Source organism: Vipera berus (genome assembly GCF_964194415.1).
Source record: "Vipera berus genome assembly, chromosome: 3".
NCBI lineage: Eukaryota > Metazoa > Chordata > Lepidosauria > Squamata > Viperidae > Vipera > Vipera berus.
In genome coordinates, this window is record NC_138204.1 from 90779780 (window position 1) to 90801554 (window position 21775).

At 38.6% G+C, this 21775-nt stretch overlaps 1 protein-coding gene across 1 annotated transcript in view; it reads right to left on the reverse strand.

Annotated features, from left to right (window-relative positions):
* Positions 1-21775, reverse strand: part of COL11A1 (collagen type XI alpha 1 chain) — a gene marked incomplete at its 5' end in the record, with an annotated part of 296431 nt that overhangs the window by 19867 nt on the left and 254789 nt on the right. The window contains 9 exons of the mRNA XM_081322302.1: positions 6837-7074; positions 9936-9989; positions 10118-10153; positions 10239-10292; positions 14258-14365; positions 14502-14555; positions 18682-18735; positions 18831-18938; positions 20229-20282. Coding sequence (XP_081178428.1) covers positions 6837-7074; positions 9936-9989; positions 10118-10153; positions 10239-10292; positions 14258-14365; positions 14502-14555; positions 18682-18735; positions 18831-18938; positions 20229-20282 — 760 coding nt within the window. The remainder of the gene's footprint in view (positions 1-6836; positions 7075-9935; positions 9990-10117; positions 10154-10238; positions 10293-14257; positions 14366-14501; positions 14556-18681; positions 18736-18830; positions 18939-20228; positions 20283-21775) is intronic.

A 21775-nucleotide genomic window follows, 5' to 3' on the forward strand; every position in this document is an offset into this window, starting at 1 on the left:
CTTTGCCTTCTCAGGGTCAGTTCAGTTGCAGCAGCCTCAGGCTTAGTAGTGTGAGGGCTGTTGCAGCCTGGATTTAAAGTGACGGTTCCCTCTTGGTGACGCTGTTTCAGGAGTGGGCACACTTTGTCTGAGCAAAAGACCCTTATTGGAAATATTGAAAAGATGCTCAGAAAGGGCTTCATTCTGAAGAGCATGGAGGGAATTGTGGGCTGCTTGAACGACAAGAGAATTCTAATACATTGTGTTCTTGCTGGCAGCCACTCTGCATGTAACAGATCTATCAGAGTGAATTCACAGCGAAGCAGCTGGCTCAGGGACAGCCTAATAGCTTCTCTATTGCTCCAATGCCCTCTATTTACTCTCTTGTCATAAATTTGCAAAGTAACCTGGTTAGTTTGCAGACTGCAGTTATATTGGTCATCTCTTAGGCCTTTGCCTGATTGAGAGTTTTCTCTATGGGTGTTCAAATTTTTGGAAGGAAGACAAGGTCCTTCTCTACTTTCATTCTCTGAATTAGCCATCCCATGTCTATCCATGGTTGTCCTCCCAAGTTCTTCTACGGTATTTGGGTAGCTCCTATCAAACTTTGCGAAAGATTCTTTCAGGCAGTCAACCTTATTTATGACAATTGACAAAAGATCATATATTGAGTTTACAGTTTGAGCTGTAAGCAAACATTCTCTACAGAGGAAGTCTGTCACATTTTCCCCCTTTAAATTTGTTACATCTCCCTCCTGTGCAAAAAAGGCTGCTGCTGGGTTCCAAGGAGGGGAGCCATTCTCCGAGAGGGAGGAGGACATCTCTACACGCTGTTTGCTCTCCAGTTCGGTTTGTAAGTCCCATTCCAATGAGTCACATAAATTAAATTTATCTGATAATGTGCCTGCGAATGATTTACTTACTGGAACAGACTGTTTGCAATATAATGGTCCATTTTCTGCTGCTTCAATGGCTTGGATAAACTCTCTGTTGCAGAGTGCTGTCTCTTCCTCCTTTTCCCCATTCAGGTTTGTTAAAACAGGTTTAAAAATGTTTAAAACTAGGTTTAAATAGGTTAAAATGGGTTAAAAATGGGTTTAAAAGGTTTAAAAAGGTTAAAATAGATTAAAAAGGGGTAGGTTAAAAATACAATATTAAAAGAGGTTAAAAAGTTAAAATAAAAATAAAGTAAAATAAAATAAAGCTTTTACTTTTGGAGGAGCTCTTTACAGCTTTTGCTGCCTGTCCATCATCTTCGAATTACGAAGAACTAGTCTACTTGCTAGCTTTCCATTCTGCCATGAAAATTAGTTCTACTTTTATAGAGCTGTCTTCAGTTTACCATTTCTTACCTGGAAGTCCTTAACTAATGATGATATTGGTCTGCCAAATCCCACATGCTTTTTGTCTTGATTTCAAACCAGCAATGCACAATACGATATGGACAACAACACTGATTTACATTGAGCAGATAAGATAGTTCTTTATAAGAAGCAGCTGATGCTGAAGTGATGCTTCACTTATTTCAGGGGTGTCAAACTGCCGGCCTGCGGGCTGGATGTGTCACGACAAAACCGCACCCACCCCAATGCCGGCAATGGGGAAAAAGCTCTGATACATCACGCGACATCGCGAGTTTGACATGCCTGACTTATTTCAATAGAGACAAATGTATGCACATACGCAGTCCAGGCCTAGCCCAAGAGACACTGAGATGGAGGTAAGCTTTCTTTTTTGATTCACCAAAGCACACAAAAAGAGGATGTGCATCTGGAAAAGCTTAATATGATATGAAGGGTAGGGCTCACAGGTAGCTAATTTACATAAAGAAAATTCCAACTCCAATGACAGAAAGGTAGAGAAAATTGGCAGATCATTCAGAAGAGAATCCCTAGCCATGGCAGAATACCACTTTGCACTGTTATTTTGTATAAAACACAGAACATATAGAACAGTTGCTCTCTGAAGACAGGGAATACTACTTTGTAAGTCAGTAAATGTAGATTTGAGGCAGTACAAGTTCAAAAGATTTCCCCATCAGTGGAGACAACACCATCAACAGACTTTACTGAATGATTAAAAAAAAAAACTTATTTCAAAATTAACTGTACTGAGCTTAAGCTTCCACAACACAGCTATTAATTCACACACACCCATATCAAGTAGATTTATGTGACAGTTAAGCTGTTCTGGTAGATTCAAGTGTAGTCAATTGGTCCCAAGATAGAAATTTTCTTGCCTATTTGCCAACTCTATGCCAAGAGTCATATATATATATATATATATATATATATACCCAAAAGTATCATTCCTAATAAAGATATTTGTGAGCGGGCACATCTGCCTTTGGGGTGAAAAAATATGAAATGGCAGATCTGTTAGGTGATGGGAGAGACTGTTGGTGTTGTGCCCCTGCTGGGTGGACTGGAAGTACTGTGTGTGTCAAGGAACAACTAAAGAAAGGATACTTGGAGAAAAGGAGAAATCTGCAACTGATAACGCTGCAGAGGCAAGATTTATTTTTAAAGAGGAATCTATAGAGCGGACTTGCTGTTGGAAAAGACTGATATTTGGAAAGACTAGACTTGGGGGTGAGCTTGGAAAGCTTGACCAAAACGCTGACTTTCCAAAAGGCTCTTCTTTGCTTTACGTCTGGGCTAAAAGCCAGCACAGAAAGGAAAATACTGAAAGCAGTTCTCAAACTGAGCAACCATTATCAAGGGTCTGATAAGAAACACCTGCGCGACTCAAGGAATAGAATAAATAAGACAGTGAAGAAACTAAAAAGCTCTCCAGAGAAATGTATGTCTATATATTGTTAAGCTTGACCACAATGTACACTAGAGATAAAGGGAAATTATTTCCTTGAAAAGTACCATAACAATAAACATCACTATGATTTGAAGACAAACAGTATGTCAGCACCATTTGGGGAAAGTTCTTGTCTCTTTTTGCATACCCAACAAGTTATTTAATAGCTAGGAATAGTGGTTAATAGTTATTTAATAGCTAGGATTCAGCCGGTCTGCAGGACTTCAGCAGAAGCGGTACTTAATTTTTTGTTGCCCAGACCCAGAACGGACTTCCGGAAGCAGCATCCACACAGAGAAACAGTTGTTCACATATTTGAATCCCACCACTGGCTAGGAAGTATGGAGATACACAACCTAGCTACATTCTCTGGCTAGCAAAGGTTTTCTCTGGCTAAGAGAAAGAAATATAGAAGTGAGATAAACCATTTAATTTTGGTCTACAATCCAAGTGAACCAAAGATGCAAAACGCATTAGATTGGTGATAAGACAAGAATAAAACTTGTCATGACTCAAAGTTTAAACCCTGAGCTTTTACCTTCTGCTGTTTTCAGATCATGAATGTTTGCCAGTTTGTTTGGTGGTCCTGTGTGGCTCAGATGTTTATATAACAAGCATCTCTAGCCTGTCTCAAAAGATTGCTGCCTCACCAGGTCCAACTTATTTTACGAGGGGTGTGAAAGTCAACAATTGTTATCCTGTCCATAAAAGGCAGGAAGCACAGCTTGATATGCCCTTATGGATGGGAGTGATACATATGGTGATTTCAGCAACAAAAGGAACTGAAAATAAGGCAGATAGTATGTTGTATTAAAAAAAAAGTCTGTGCATAAATTTCCTTTCCTGTTTTAAGGCAAGCTACCATATGGTAGCTTGTACCCATATTCATTTTCTCCCCCTCAAAGAAGAACTGAGGTTTCAATACGTAACATTATTGATTACCAGGCTTCTGGTAAGCCTTTTTTTGGAGATTGGATCTGTCCATTAAAAGAAGACACTATTTGCTTTTGAAAACAAGAATGATACAGTCAGGTATGTGCTTGGCAGTATTTGTCTGCTGTCTGGATGGGCAGAACATTAGACAAGAAAACAACAACAACAAAAAACAGGACTCAACATCCCTCCCTGATTTTTTCTTAAAATCATCCTGGAAATGCAGATATATAAATAGGCTTGGGGGCTGGCAGGCTGGAGGAGAAGCTTCCACAAAGACCCATGACAACCAGTTTGAAATCCTCTTTATGAATTTATATCATATTAAGCTGTGTGCTATATTTGTTTAGACTACTTTCATCATTCCCAGTTAATTCTCAATGGGAACGAAACAGAACTGTATCACACCTGCTAAAACTTGTATAATTTATTTTATTTTTTAAGAAGTAAATGGCTTAGAAGTTGGAGAAAGCTTACAAGGATCCTCATTTAGTTCCAGGGAGGGAAGGAGAGAAGAAGGAAGGAAGGAAAAGAACAGGGCTATGATATACAGTAGCTCACATCCATTTCTGTGGCGTAATTCAAAAGAATTATCTCCAGTTTAGAACCTAATAATAGTGTGCTCAAGATGACAGTGCCTATCTATCTATCTATCTATCTATCTATCTATCTATCTATCTATCTATCTATCTATCTATCTATCTATCTATCTACCTACCTACCTACCTATCTATCTATCTATCTAGATTTAGACCTGTCCAATTCCCAAACAGCGGTTGGTGGCTTACATTTTTAAAAAATAAGCACCAAAAAAGGAAAAGGAAAAGAAATGTGTACATGCATAGAAAACAAATCTAAGTCATTAGAAAAAGAAAATCAACAGGATTCAGCCATTATCTTAATCCCAAGCCTGGGAGCCAAGCCAGCTTTTCAAAGACTTTCAGGATAATTCCAGGCTGGAAGCCATACAGATCAGGACTGGTGTGTGTGTGTTATTCCAGGCAGCAGGCTGGACAGTGCTTTTCAAGTAAAAACTGATCATACACCTCTTGTTATTCTCTGTCCTGAGACAGGCTGTATACAATTCTTTGTGATGGGATGTAGCCCTGCCAGGGGTACTAATGAATCAACTAATTCCAAGATTGTGAAAAGTTGTTCCAATTGATGATATCTCACAACGAGGAGACTATGGAAAACAACATTGCTCATCATCTTTCCTGAGGCCCAATAAAGCTCTGTCATGGGAGGGGGCAACACAAATGATGTCAACATACCCATTCTTGACTCAAAGTAGTTACTGGGATGCATCCTATTATCTCCGCTTCATGTGCTGCCTAATCTTCATTTTTCTTGGCATGCCAATGAAATTTGGTGTCCAGCAAATCCAGCGGAAGAGATAGTTATCAGTGGTGCTAAATCCAGTTGGTGAAGTCTGAACTTGATTTAAAAACTCAGTAACCTTGTTTCCTGAGCTCTCATTTCTCTCTCTTTTTCTTTCAAGAATTACTGAGATAATTTGCCATCCCTGAGGACAAAACTTCCTGGCATGTATTTGAAGATATGACAGCCATCAGATTTCACAAAGGCAAAGATCAATTCCTTTGAGCTTCTTTTGTGAATCTTGGACAATAAATATATAATTTGATGTACCACACTTGGTGTACCACACTCAAACATAATAGGCACAAAAATGTCAGGAAAATTGCTTCTACAACAGGAACTTTCGATAGGGAGACAATCTCCAGTACACATCCAGAAAGCTTGATATCCTAATAAAAAATAAACTCCTCATAAGCAATAATTCCCAGCTTTGTAGAAAGAAGGAATTAACAACCTTCTGTTTGATTCAACTGCTATATTGGTTAGAAAAGAATTGAGGGAGGAAGGAAGAGGATTGGTTTCATGCATGGGAAGGTTCTCAGCTAGGAAGTGTAGAGAGTAAGAAAGATGACTTTGATGGGAAATATGCAGGATCTGTTACCTACACAAAACAGTTTGCAACATTTTTTTTTTCAATCCAGAATGTCCAGATAATATTCAAAGGGAGCTCAAACAGATACCTCCCTAATTCACTGAATTATAAGAAGGATGTGGAGGCACAGGACAACTGAACTTGCAAGGTTCTGTTATAAGTATTGCTAAACTCAATAAGAGGGACGCGGTGGCTCAGTGGGTTAGGACGCTGAGCTTGTTGATCAGAAGGTCGGCAGTTTGGCCGGTCGAATCCCAAGTGCCGCGTAACAGAGTGAGCGCCTTTTACTCGTCCCAGCTTCTGCCAACCTAGCAGTTCGAAAGCACGTAAAAATGCAAGTAGAAAAATAGGACCACTATGGTGGGAAGGTAACAGCATTCCGTGCGCCTTTGGTGTCTAGTCATGCCGGCCACATGACCACGGAGACATCTACAGACAAGCGCTGGCTCCTCGGCTTTGAAACGGAGATGAGCACTGGCCCCTAGAGTCAGAAACAACTAGCACGCATGTACGGGGGAAACTTTACCTTTACCTTTAATCTCAATAAAAGTAGTTTTAGCCTTCCTGTAGAATGGAGTTTTTAGTCTAGTCAGCTTGGTGGGGCTAACTGAAGAGTTCCTGTAAGAGTTTTAAGTCCAGATGTAGAATTAATATGTGTGATGCACAAAGAGCATGGTGTTTCATTCTATTTTATAGAGGAACAATGATTTAATGAGTGGAACATTTTTGTGTGTAATAAGGAAAAATGTGAAACCAGAAAAATAGCAAAATACTTCATTTACTGCTATTATGTGCCAGAAATATTACTGATGCATTTCTATATAAATTTAAAGCAGTATTTTGTATTTTTAAAGCAAAAAAAAAATGTGTGTATCTTTCAGGTAACTACAAATATTTTGATCCTCTGAATGTATTTATCAATATATACCAAACCTTAAGGCACATAATTAAAGTCACTCAGTTTGCTGTAGTTCCAAAGTTATCTCCTAATTAACTTCTTAAAATAGGACAATGGACATATGATATCGACTTTGGACAACTGGTAATGTACACCCAAACCAATATAATTAGAATGAATGAAATTGTGTTAGCAGATCAAGATTTTGGCAAATTATGCTTTTATAAGGCAATATTAACCTACCATCTGGAAAATCTGGGTGACAGAGCTGCAGATCCTTGCAGGTTCGAGCTGGGTTGTTCTGAGTGCCTATTGGATATTTCATGTGTTCAATATCCTGTTTCAGAGAACTCAGCGAGCCAAAGATCTCTTCCATTCCATCAGTGTAATCTTCTGCAATAGATAGCTTGGCATCTGTGGATCTCTTGGACTTTTTGGAGGCCTGGATTGGCAACGGTTGAATAACCTCACCTGGAGGTCCCTGGGAACACAAAGCCAATAGCTTTTCATTCCATTTTTTTAAAAAAAATACAAATATACAAATAATACAAATAACTACAATACTTGACCAAAGCTTAGAGCAGTGATGGCCAAACTTTTAGAGACTGAGTGCCCAAACTGCAACCCAAAACCCACTTATGTATCATCGGGTGGTAACGGCAGACTCAGTGGGACTAAAAAGTTCAATCAATAAAATTCCAAATTGCGAGATCTCCCCCCCCCCAAGAAGTTGAAATTGATTCATTGAAACTTTCTTTTTTCTTTTTATTTATTTATTTATTTTATTAGATTTATATACTGCCCCTCTCCAAGGACTCGGGGCGGTGTACAGGTCAATTAAAACGCTAACAACACACAAGGTATAAAAATTAAAATAAGATTAAATCAATAGCCCTAAGTAATAAATACATTCTAAAATTTAAAATTTTTAAAATTTAAACTCTAAAATCCAATCCCTCAGTCCAGGCCAGCCTGTTCAAACAACCAAGTCTTCAGGTCGTGGCGAAACGAGCGAAGGTCGGGAGCCATCCGGAGCTCAACCGGAAGCAGATTTTTGCACATCGCGGTGGAGGCCTAAAGCGAAAAGGTTTTATAAAACCCAGCTGAAGGCCTAGGACTGGGGCGACAGCACGTGTGCCCACAGAGAGCACTCTGTGTGCCACCTGTGGCATGAGTGCCATAGGTTCACCAACATGGTCTTAGAGGTTCTCCCAGGAGGGAAAATGAAACTTTTATGAAAAACAAAATTATTACATCATGAACTTATTATAAAATAGGTAAGTAATATAGAAATAAATGTTTGTTCCACTGGTGTGATTCAGCCGGTTCGCACCACTTCAGTAGAACTGGTAGCTAATTTTTTGTTGCCCAGGCCCAGAATGGACTTCCAGAAGCAGCATACATGGAGAGAACTGGTTGTTCATATATTTGAATCCCACCACTGGTTTGTTCAAATAGAAATGTTACACAGTTACTAAGAAACAGAACCAGGTGTTTACCAGGAAGGCAGAAAAGTCACAATTAATAATGTATTTAATTATTGAAAAAAATAAAAAAGGTTGAGTATATTAATTTAAAATGTTGCATGCAGTTGCTTTCTCCTTTTAGTTGTTCACATACATGTGCCTAGGCCCTAGATTCTGATATGGGATGACCAGGTTTGGGGTGACCAGGTACACAGCTTCCCATATTTTCTTAATATTATGTATTAACATAAAAGAGAAAGAAACATTTCTATCATGGACAGTCCTCTTGCTCCAATCTTTTCAGCAGAAAATAGGTTTCCCCTTTTGAGATTTGCTCCTATAACAAGTACTACAAGTTATAAAATCAAGGCACCAACTTTGGCCAACCTTTGGCCTATGTTCAACTTTTAACAACTAGGAAATATGGGGATATACAAACTAGCTAGATTCTCTGGCTATTAAAGGTCTAGTCCAGGCCTTTAAGAGAAATAAATATAGAAATGAGATGAACCTTTTAATTATGGTATATAATCCAAGTGAGCTAAGAAAGCAAAGCTATTTTTATTGGTTCCACCAAACCAAAAACTAATTCTTTGTTTTTAGATGGACAAAACAGGCAAGAATCCTTCTCTGAATCATTCTGGGACTCCTGTCAAAATTTTCATTTTTAAAAAAATAATGTAATTCACCATAACATATAAACAATTCTAGTAACTTTGTATCATCTCCATAAAGTACAGCCATTTTGGTTCTGGTGAAAACAAAGGTCCACTAAGGTTTACCAGAAATAATAACACATCTGTGTTAACCTTGATCAAGTAAACCAACTTTATATTTCTTCCTTTTACTTCTAACAATCTTAATTTTTAGTCTGTTTAAATAATGTTGCAGAATTTGATGTTTTTTCATTCTTCTTTTTCACAAGAGTCCTCAAAACTTAAACAAACCTCTTTTGTCAATCTAATAAATGAAAATTATCCATGACAATCTCTTGGTTTATTGTTTAATTATTAAGTTACATCTTTTCTCAGTTCTGGGACAAAAGAAAACATTCTTAACTACACATGCAGGTAGAAAACTAACTACGCTCAACATTTTTGGTGCATTCTTCTAGTATCTCCCAAATGGTAGGGGCTGCCTACCAATATAATTTTTGCCCCTGGATTCCTACACAACCAGACCAGATATACAGGCACCAATCTGTATATTATTCAGCCATGGATTAACCATTAAGCAAAATAAGCACATGTTTAGAACACCAAGGGAAGAGGACACCACAATTTATTTTTCCCATAGCTATCATGCCCTTAACCTTTTCACTACTACACTCAAATTTAGTCTTTTTTTTTCTTTTGGTAATTATCCTACTCTGATATTGATAGAGTATTGATGAAAAATGATAAACATTCTAATGCTTAAGTAGGCTAAGCCATTGAGAATACAATGAAATAAATATTATCCATCTTAATTATGGTTTAAAATATCAGTGTTAATAAGCGTAAGAGTATTTGGCTGTTTCATCAAGGACTGAACAGAACAAAAAAGATGTCCTAACAATAAAGCACCCACTGAGGTTGCATTGAAGTATTTGTTGTACAATATACCTGCACCACAGGACCATTGCTGGGCTGTGCATAGGATATCAGTTGGCCTTAATCTGGCCTGATATTATTGTACATAACTAAAAATATCCATGGTGTTGTTGGCTTTTTTAAAAAAGTCCCTGCTTTAGCTTTCCTTGAAGATTATCAGGGGACAACCACACACTGTTAAAGTCAGATGTTAATCTCCTTCTCATATTTAAAGGCTATGCTTTGCAGTCAACATCTATAATAGTGTACTCAATTTCGATCAAATCAAAAGAAGTCTTACTTACAGGAGGCCCAGGTGGTCCAGGTAAACCACCATCACCTTTCTGGCCACCAGGACCCTAAGAAGGGGGTAGAATGATATAATTTTAATAAACCTCATAAATTGAAAAAGAATAGTGAGCCACACCAAGGCCGACAGGAGGGGAGGGGAAGGGGGAGGTGGGAGAATCTGTGTGGAACAACTTACCGTTGAACCTTTAGAACCTTTGGGGCCTTGAGGACCCTATAGAAAAAGTAAGACACAGTCACACAAAATTGCATTTGTATATAATGAACTAAAACAAGGTAAACTGGGCATAGTTACTTACAGGTAAACCAGGAGGGCCTGGGGGACCAAGTGGCCCAGCTGGTCCAGGAATTCCCTAGAAAAAGAGCACGTATAAAATCATTGCTAGTTTATTCCATTAAAAACAGCTTTGCTGGCTGGGGAATTCTGGGAGTTGAAGTCCACCCACCTCAAAGTTACCAAGGTTAAGAAACACTGTATTGCCTTTTAATTGGAAAGACATACACAGGTAGTCAGTGACTTACAACCATTTGTTTAGTGACTGTTTGAAGTTATGACTCATTGAAAAAAGTGACTTATAACTGATTTTCACACTTACGACTATTGCAACATCCCCAGGGTCACGTGTTCAAAATTTGAGCGCATGGCAACAGGCATGTATTTATGACAGTTGCATTGTCCCGGGGTCATCTGATCACCATTTGTAATCTTCCCAATGGGCTTACGAGAAGCAAAGTCAATGGGGGAAGCCAGATTCACTTAATGACCACATGATTCACTTAACAACTGTGGCAAAAAAGGTTGTAAAATGGGGCAAAACTCATTTAACAACTGCCTTGCTTAGCAAAGGAAATTTTGGGCTCCACTGTGGTCATAAGTTGAGGACAACCTGTAAGTGCTTTTAACTTTTTTTTCATCCAAAAGCAAAGAACGTTTTAGTGGAAGTCTCATAATGTATGATATTCTCACTCTCACCTTAGATCAGAGGTGGGGAACTATGGCCCCTTTATGACTTGTGGACTGAGCACAACTGGCTCAGGAATTCTGGGAGTTGAAGTCCACAAATCATAAAAGGACCATAGTTCCCCACCCCTGCCTTAGATACAAGGTATGGAAGGAGAGTAAGTGTCCTTTCCTGCAAATGAAATTCTATCTCTGGCAGTCTGCAGTCTCCCTTGTCTCCTCTCCATGTGTCAATTAAATGCAGAAATGTGGAGAAACTCCTCCTGGGTGCTTTTTTCAGATGAGCAAGCAGCAGCAGTCAGGGAGATATCAAAGTAATAGAGAAATGTGTAACAGAAAACCTAATTCTAAACCTCATCACCTCACAATAATTTATATCAAAACAGCATGAAACGAACTTCAAAAGCATCTTGCGAATGATATAGAAAAAAAAACTAGGGGGAAAAAACTTGCCTGAAATTGGGGAACAGATGTTCAGTTCTGGATTTATATTGATGTTGATGTAGAAAAGTGAAGAGATCTTACTCTGATTACTTCCATTTTACTACTGCTCAGTAAAGTTTAAAAGGAAAGGAGACCTCTGAAGCCACCAGCCCGAGTGCACAGACTTTATTCATAGGTGGATTAAAAATTAATATTCTTATGTAATTATTATAAAGATGATATAGAAAGAGATTTCATTTTAATCCATAAATCTAATTGTGGTGTCAAGGGGCACATTGGTGTATAACACTAATGGAAAGCCAATGGAATTATATTGCTAGAACGAGTAGGACAAATAACTGGAAAAATAAATAAAAAGATTACATTTAGATCTGGAATGCAATGAATAGTCATAAGCAAATTTCAGTAAAATTAAAATCGGCTCTCAATTACCAGAATATTTTCAGCCATGTATTGCTTACTGGAATGAAGCTAACACTAGCTGAAGTGCTTTGGGATTTCTGGAATTATTAATGTTTTAATTTCACCAAAAGTACATCTCCAAACACTGTATACACTGGATTAGTCATCTCTGTATTGATTTTGCATCTGGGAAATATTTTTCTTTTTCTCTTTGTTGGTGCTTTCTTTATTTGCTTTTGTAACTTTTCCATTTTTCTACAGTATTTTATGATAAATTAAAATAAATGAACATTCATAAATACATTTTTAAAGTATCTATGAGAACTGGAAAGACCCAAGCCAGATTCACAGTCTCCTTGTCCAACCACAAGGATGCTCCACTATAGAAATGGCTGTTTTCTTATCCTGTCTCAAAAGTCTACATGTGAGCAATATAGAACATACTAATGTACATGGGTGAAGTGGCCTGAAATGACACATTCTGTGTCACATAATGTCTCCAACTGATTCTGTCAGTTTCTTAGGAGAACATCTCCTCTGCTCTGAGGGCCTGTTGTGGTCCCTGAAGGTTTCTCCTGCCTTTCAGTCTCTCCTTTTGCTGCAATCACACCCCAAGTTCCTATAGGTATTTTTTTTTCCTTTTGTTCATTAAACAATTGCTCTATCGAAAGATGTAGACCACCCTTTTTATGGCTTAACACATATAGTACTGTTTCTCATCAAAGGCCATGAACCGGATGTATGGATATTCAGATCAGTAAAACTCTAGTCCATTTTAATGTTTGCTTTTTATTGATTGATCTTCCTCAGTTTTTAAATGAAAATTTCCATGATGTCCTTTTTTGTAGATGTTTCTAAAGGAAGGGTTTTTTTAAAAAAAAAAAATAGGTAAGCTTTCATTTGAAAACAAAATAGCTCTTTTTTTGCAGTTTTGGGAAGCACATAGTGGACTTCCAAATGAAGATGAAGTTAAGGGAGTCGGGCATGATATGTCCCCACTACCACACAATATTATATTGAAAAGCTTGTAACTGTAATAATGTTGACATACCCATGGGTTTTTTTTTAATCTGAGGACAGAGAAATGCTATTTCAAGCCAGCGTATGCTGCTTCAGAGTCAGCATAGCATCATTGCTTTTTTGCTTGAAGAAATGTATGCTCCTTGTTCACCTTTATTTTCTAGTTCTGGTATGCCAGCATTAATATTTTGTAAGACAAAATAACTTTGCTGCTATGAAGACCAGGATGGATTTGAGGATTTTTAATGCATTTGCTAATATTTGTTACCAATTCACACTTGTTTATATAGAAGGAACTCAAATTTGCTTCTGCAATTTTATTATAATTTATATGAACAGAATATATGTAGGACGTGTTTGCAATGTATTTTCTAAGGCTTTTTAGGGATGGAGTGGGACATGAATTTTGTGCCTTGAAAACCTAACAAGGAAGAAGCACTGATTGGCAGGAAATTCATGATCTTCTGCTATTGGCCAGATAGATATATCTAAAATTGAATATCCTGCTGTTCAACGAGTTTTGACTGGTGGGACCTAGGAGGAAGGCTTTCTCAGCTGCTGCTCCCCGCCCTGTGGAACATCTTAACTCCAGAGGCAAGGTGAGTCCCACTCTTGTGGTTTTCTGGAAGAGTGTTAAGACCTGATTTGGCTTATTAGCATGGGACTCTAAAAGTGTGATGCACCCTGGGGATGGCTGGTGGCCTGAGGACACTCCTGCTGCCTTGTTAACTTCTTAGCTTTTGAATTTTAACCTGATTTATTTTTACATATATGTTTCGACCTGTTTTTAACTCTGTTTTTAAGCTATGCTGCTATTTATGTATTTATATGGTTTTATTACACTGTTGCAAACCTCCCAGAATCACAGAAGTGAAATGGGTGGTATAGAATTTTAATAAATAAATAAATGTCTAAACAGATCTGCAAATGGTCAAAATAGCCCAGATTAGTTTTGGCATATTTTAAATAGATTGAAAAGTATTAGAGACAGAAAAAGTTACTTGACAAACTTTTTTTTTAGATTCAATTTTCCCAAAGAACTAGAGAGTTACATGGAGGTTGTTAATTTAAGAAAAACACAGCAAATGTGATGCTATCCATTACAATGTGCCTATGTTGGTGCAGAGTCTGCTGCACGTCTGTTCCTTGATCCAGAAATTTTATTACTAAAACTCTTTTCATTGGGCATTCCTGTTGAAGAACGGAGAAGTCCATTTTTTCCAATTACTTTCTTCTCCTTGGCCCTCTCTTTAATTTCTGAAAATCTGCTCTGCAGAACTCAGACTCTCTGAAATAGTGAGGAATTCTTCCATTCACACAAAAGTAAGCCTGAAGCCAATTCAGAATTATCTGACAGTGGACATGATTGTAAAATAACCAATTTACTAATGCTAAAGGCTGTGCAACAAGCTACTAATTTGTAGATAGCCTAAACAGTTGTAGAATTAAAAGGTAAAGAAAAGGATTTCTCTAGGTGCAGTTTTTACTAACTGAATCTCCTTTTGATCCCGTAGATCCCTGTGTACCAGGTAGACCCCTGTCACCCTTTTCTCCTTGTTCTCCTGGAGGTCCAATCAGTCCAATCAATCCAGGATGTCCCTATAAGTAGATATAAAAAAAATGATTTGCCATCAAATAATACAACTGAAAGAATAGCATCCAGTGAAGTGATAATTATGTTTTTTATGGAATAGTTATTGCATGAGCTGAATACTAAAGATATATTTCCATGTACCTTTTCGCCTTTCGAACCTGGATCCCCTTTCAATCCTGGCAAGCCAGGTGGACCCTAAAGATATCAAGAAAAATATCATTAAGATAGCCTTAAGATACAAAAGGATCTTGACAGAGTTGAACATTGGGTGCTATCTAACAAAATTCAATGGTGAAAAAAATAAGGTTCTACATTTAGGCAAGAAAAACCAAATGCACAGGTACAGTGTAAGTGTTACCTTGCTCAATAGTAGTAACTGTGAGAGGGATCTCAGAGTCCTAATGGACAATCACTTAAATGTAAGCCAGCAGTGTGCTGCAGCTGCCAAAAAAGCCAACACAGTGCTAGGCTGCATTAACAGAGGGAGAGAATCAAGATCAAGTGAAGTACTAATACCACTTTACAATGCTTTGGTAAGGCCACACCTGGAATACTGCATCCAGTTTTGGTCACCACGATGTGAAAAAGATGTTGAGACTCTAGAAAGAGTACAGAGAAGAGGAACAAAGATGATAAGGGGACTAGAGGCTAAAAGATATAAGGAACGGTTGCTGGAATTGGGTATGTCTAGTTTAATGAAGAGAAGGACTAGGGATGACATGATAGCAGTGTTCCAATATCTCAGGGGTTGCCACAAAGAAGAAGGAGTCAAGCTATTCTCCAAAGCACCTGAAGGCAGGACAAGAAGCAACAGATGGAAACTAATCAAAGAGAGAAGCAACCTAGAACTAAGGAGAAACTTCCTGACAGTTAGAACAATTAATCAATGGAACAACCTGCCTCCAGAAGTTGTGAATGCTCCAACACTGGAAGTTTTTAAGAAGAGACTGACAACCATTTGTCTGAAATGGTATAGGGTTTCTTGCCTGAGCAGGAGGTTGGACTAGAAGATCTTCAAGGTCCTTTCCAACTCTATTATTATTACTGTTGTTGTTGTTATTATTATTAAAGATGGTGGCAATTTGTGAATCATGTACATCAAAGATTTTGCATGTTCAGATGTAATCGTTTCTCACAGCATTCAATGACCAATGTCATTCAGTGTGCTACAAGGCACAAGATGACCTTTAACAATATGCTCTTACAAGGAATTTATCTGAGTAATTCATTGGGCTAATGTTGGCTGTTGTTTTTACCCTGCTTTACCTGACATTTATTGTTGTCTTTGTGATATTGAGCACACTTAAGAAGGTCATTTTATTTCAGTTCAACCCGTTTGCCAATTGGCCTCCGTCTGTAAAACTGTACAGAAACACAATCTGGGGGCAAGTGAGTTTTATTAATTAATGTATTAATTATATCAGACTGATATCCACTTTTTCCCTGGGAGCTTAAAGTCACAAATGAGCTCCACATTATAGGAAAAAGAGCTATAAGAAGGTTACAACTAACAACCTGTGGTGGCACAGGGGTTAGAATGCAGTATCGCAGGCTAACTCACTGCCAGGAATTCGATCCTGACCGGCTCAAGTTTGACTCAGCCTTCCATCATTCCGAGGTTGGTAAAATGAGGATCCAGATTGTTGGCGGACCATATGCTGACACTAAACTTCTTAGAGAGGGCAGTAAAGCCCTGTGAAGCAGTATATAAGTGTAAGTCAGGGGTGTCAAACTCAATTTCACTGAGGGCCACATCAGCATTGTGGTTGCCCTCAGGGGGCCAGGTGGGTGTGGCCTGGGTGGGTGTGGCCTACTGGGTGGGCGTGGCTAGAATGCGTGTGGCCTACAGGGTGGGCGTGGCCAGCTCTACATCGTTTGTATCAAGGGTGCCTATGGGGGCCTGGGCAGGAGTGGGACAGATCTGAGGGTCTCTGGCAGAAGGAGGGTCTCTGGGCCAGGGCCAAGGCAGTGGGGGCTGTTCCCTCACTGTTTCCAGGATGGCTTCGCGGGCCACATGAAACCACTTCGCGGGCCAGATCCGGCCCCGAGGCCTTGTGTTTGACATGTCTGGTCTAAGTGCTATTGCTTTGATTTCATTGTTAGTCATTTCTCCTAAGCATCTATTCTTTCATTTGAAGTCTTTCAAAATTATTTGTCTGAGGACAGAGAGCTTCCTTATTACTAAAGCAATAGAAAAGTATATCACCTGCAACTATGACATTTAGAGGAAATCCGATGTTGTTGTTGTTGTTTTTTAAAAAAAGTTAGTGCAACTCCCCCCCCCCTCTCTCTGATCTAAAGAAAGCTGTAAGTCATATATATAACTCAATCAATTTCAGGGTCTGGCCATGCTTATTGCTGGCATAGGGACCTAGCTCCGTTTCAAGCTGAGAGAATGAGATTTTTGAAAAATTATCCATTCCCAGGTTAGAGATGAATGAAGGAAATGTGTTACAATACTTCTTTTGCAATAGTTAAAAGGAAAAATGCACATATTTATTTTAGAATAGCCAGGCCAATGTTATAGGTAGGGCAATTACAAGAGAAGGATGAAGATGGAAGATAATATGTGAAACCTATAAATAACAGGTCAAAATTATAGTCCGAACCAGTTATTTTTAAATGTATAGAAAGGATGTCAACTATTTTATCTTTACAGAGTAATATCAAACTATTCTAAACAGGTTTGGCTGAATAAAGTATCCATTTAGGGAATTATATCAAGCTGGAACTGAATTATTGCAACTAAATCTGAAAGAAGCAAGCATCGGACTGCAACATAAATCTCATTTAATGCAAGTGATAAGACTCACTTATGAGTAAGTAGGCATCGGAATATGTTATTAATTATTCATTGAACAGCTGCTTGCAGTGATGAGAAGGCTGCCGATGGGAGGGTAGGGAATAAAATATCTTAGGTTGTAATCCTTTGCACACTTACACATGAAGCCCAGAAGAACTTAATAGGATATCATTAGGAGTAACTGTGTTAGGAATGCACAGGTAATTCCAACTACTAACTTTTAACTTTTCTTCTTTTAGGTAGCATTAGATGGAAATGTTCCAGGCAAATGTATACATATATATTCACTGTGACACATTCAGTATTCTTGCTTTACCTAAGGCTTTGCATTCTGTTTACAAATGCAATACAGTGGATATAACCTGAGGTTAACAACTACAGCAGCGTATGTACTTTAGGTACGAATCAGTGAGTTAAAAGGCTAGATGTCTAATTATTAATGTTGCTTTTCTTATCCTTTTCAAACAAAGGTTTGCAAATTTACTTCTGAAGATAGATATATTTCATAACTCTGAACTGACATTTGGTTTAAAATCAGAGGTGTAAGAAGAACTAAGAGCACAGATGACCCTACAGCAATATGGATGGATTTCTGATATCTCTACTTTCTAGTTCTGCTATTTAAGAATAAATTGTCCATGAATCAGTCTTAAAAGATATTGACTAAGGCTTTGATAACAAGCCATACCAGATGCTAAAAGAAAAATGAACACTATTCTTGTTATATATGTTCAAAGCTTTTCAGGTAGTTATAATGCAGTATGGCAATGTCATTCTGTCATGTGTTGATGTAGAGCAGGGCTTTTCAACCTTTTCACCTATTGTACCACTTTTAGTATATGGTAAAATCCGAGTACCACCAGTCGCCTAGCAAGGTGTCAAAAACTGGGGATGCTGCAACATTCCAGCTGATCGGTGCTTCTTCTGGGCTCAGCAGAAGTGCCAGGATCAGTGCCAAGCTCCAGCAGGAGCCTGGTGCTGATCCTGGTGCTTCCACTAAGCCCTGACAGCCCTGAAGAAGCACTGATCCTGGCACTTCCGCTGAGCCCTGACAGCCCTGCCAACCATTGCCAACCATCTCTCGCTCAGGCTTGTGCGGTGCTGCCACCAGTTCAGCTCATTCCCCTCCCCCGCTACCACTTTTCTAGGATGGTCGTGTACCACCTGCCAGGTGCCAATGTACCACGGGTGGTACCTGTACCACTGGTTGAAAAGCCCTGATGTAGAGCACGGGTATCAAACTCGCCACGTCACGTGACATGTCGCGACATATCGCATCTTTTTTTTTGCATTGCCACAGCTGGGGTAGGCGCGGCCTCCATATGATGCAACTGGCGTGCAGGCCGGCAGTTTGACACCCCTGATATAGAGAGAGTAACGAAGAGTGTAGCATGACTTCAATCTGACAATCTTTTAAAGGCTTATATCTACAGTTCCATGTCAAGCAAAAAGATGAAGTCTAGCAGAAAAATAAATTCAGCCTATGTTTTAAGACAGTTTCACAAATAAAATACTTACCATGGGACCTGGTGGGCCATCTTGACCGGGAACTCCAGGTAAACCTTGTTCTCCCTGCAAAAAAGACATAAATTAAGCTTAATTTGGAAGAGCACGTTATGAAAACCTGAACCAAGAAAGGGGAAAAAAGTTATGATTGATGCACTCACCACAGGGCCGGGAATACCCCTAAGTCCTTCTGGGCCAGATTTTCCTGCAGGACCTTGAGGACCAACTGGGCCAGTTTTTCCTGGAGCACCCTCTGATCCAGGCTCACCCTATAACATAAACATCAGTGTGAATATTCATATACTGTTGAACCAGTTTATTTACAGATAAAGAAAAGGTAAGTTGATAAGAATTCCACAAACAGTACAAGAACTAATCCTTTACCTGAGCAAAAGTTAAGAAAGGTAGACATCATCTTAGTCTAATTTAAACTCATTTTGTTTGGGTATATGGGTCGAAAGAAGAAAAGTATGAACCTAAACTATTTGCAGTGACCTTTTTTCTTGTATTAAGATCCTGACATTCCTACAGCTTTCCATTTGTTTAGACCATGTTCCTTCCTTTTCTTCTGAAATGTCTAAAGACTATTGACGGAAATAATATTCATTGGTTTTGGCCAACAGGAATGCATAGAATTTAATGCAAAAAAGAAGTGGTGATTGCAGTAAAAATACAACGGTTACATGTTACCTTTTGGATAAACAAGACTATTAACAAGAGACAGACTAGTAGAATAATGAGCGCCTCAGTTGATAGCTGCTGATAGGAGCGAAAGGCTCTTGGGAACTGATTCCAAAAAGGTGTTTTGGAGTGCATGAGAGAACATTATCTGCTGCTCCTTAATGAGCACCTTTTCCTAAGATTGTGTGGCTGCTGTCTGCAGCCACAACATGATTCTGAGGAAAGACATTATTGCTTTTAAAAACTGAGGCAGGTGCTACTTTCTTCTTCTACGTGCTTTAAAACACCTGGGATTTTGGAACTGAAACTGAAGCATTTACAGTCTTAACAGCATGTACAGTGCCTCATCTTGTCATAAAAGCCTCACCACTTCTGGGCAAATCAATCACTCATCTTTTACTCTTGATTTATGATTCATTCATTCATTCGTTTGTTTGTTCAGGTTTGAGATTGCCCAGCTCGATAAGACACTGGGAAGCTCACAACATTAAAAGCAAGAAATAATAAAGCAGTAAGAATAAAGATCACGTGCAACCAGAAGAAGTAAAGTTTTATAGGGATTCACACATCCTAGCCCATGGCTTAGGACAGGGGTAGGCAGCCTTGGCTCTTTTATGATTCGTGGACTTCAACTCCCAGAATTCCTGAGCCAGCATGGCTCAGCTTGGAAACCTCTCCCTTTCCCCTCAGCGTGCCTGACTCAGGAATTCTGGGAGTTGAAGTCCACGAGTCATAAAAGAGCCAAGGTTGCCTACCCCTGGCTTAGGAGGAACAGCCAAATTTTCAATGACTTTTTGAATATTATCCAGGAGGAAGTCATATGAATGTGTCCCTGGGCAGGGCAGAAACATGTTCTTCTTGTAACTTAAAACATTTACCTTTGCTCCTTTTTCACCTTGTCTTCCTTCTGCACCAGCTGGTCCAGGAGGCCCCTGTCATTAAAAAAAATGGAGAAAAAAATGTATATTATGCATAATGAGATGAGTTAAGAGTCAGACTTTATTTCTACTTCATGAAGAAATGCATCTCTTCCATAGAAATCTTCACAGGGAATGTTCTTCTGGAGGAGCAGAACAAAACTGTTGCTGATTTTGATCCACTATAGCCCTTGGCCCTCTTAAAAATCTCATCCAAAGTTGGAGTTTCTCTAGAATAGGATGCAGAACATTTCTAGCCAGAGGTCTCATTTTTCCCTTTCTGATAACTACAAAGAAAATGACTAACGAGATCAGAAATGGCAAGGCTCCATTTTCCAACCGCTGCTATTATTTTTAGGATGACCTTAGTATCCTGAGGTTTGTTAGTAAAAAAACAACAACACTACTCTTTCAGAGAGTTAAATGTTGAAATGAGTACCTTAAGCTTCAACATTTGAGCATCTGTTTTAACCCTTAAAATCATTAACTGCAACTCATAAAATTGTAAATAAATGTTGCTGCCATTTACCCCATGGTTGAGTTGGAAGCACAAAAGGATCTTAGAGAGCTAAATGAAGACTTGCAAACTGAGCTCTTCCCAAAGATGGCTGCTGAACAGTAAGGATTTTTTTTTCTCTTGCCCATGATGTGCTTATTTTGCTGTGTAAGCTGGTTTTCTGGCAGTGGTGCTCCCTGGATTTGAATGAGAGCACTTAGAAATGATCCAAGATGGTTTTTGGATGGCTGCGGACACATTTGGGAAAGGGAGTCTTGAAGATTCCAGTTCCCTTTGGAAGTGGTCAGAAAATCATAGGCATCTATCTACCTATCAGCATTTTGGGTTTTCTTAAGCTTGTATGGGTCTTATTTTCACTTTTTGAATTTTTGCTTTGCTTTCAATCTGTAAAAATAGACCGTCTAGCTAAATGCCGATTTATTTCAATCCCTTGCTAGACTTTAGGTTCCCCCCCCCTTTGATTTATGCTGTTGTTCTAAATAACTTTCACTTTCCATACAGAAACATGACGTGCTTGTGGATGGTGAGGTGTTTTATTTGACTTACATTAATATTGGATTCTCACCACAGGGTTTTTGTTATCTTTTTAATTTGCAAAATACCTGAAGTTTATTTTTTTAAACTTTTCTTTTAATCTTTGATCAAAATATCCAGAAAATACCTTTCCTGTTTCCTTCTGCTTCATCTTTGTTCTCTACTTAAGCTTCATAGAGCAACAATGTTTCAGATTACAGACAAGCAATGGCTGAAATCTAAGGAAAGATCTTCTGGCAACATGTAACTTTTAGCTGAAAGCTTTTTAAAAAAGTTTGATGAGATGATAATGGTCATGGAAAATATTTGGAGGCATGTAGCTTTGGAGGTATCTAATTTGAAAGCTATAGATCAAAGAGATATCAACTGTACATATAGAGAACTGATTTGATTCCATACATGTCTCTGAACTTCAAGTTTGCATTTGTCTACAATAGCAGAAGCCTGAAATGGAGAA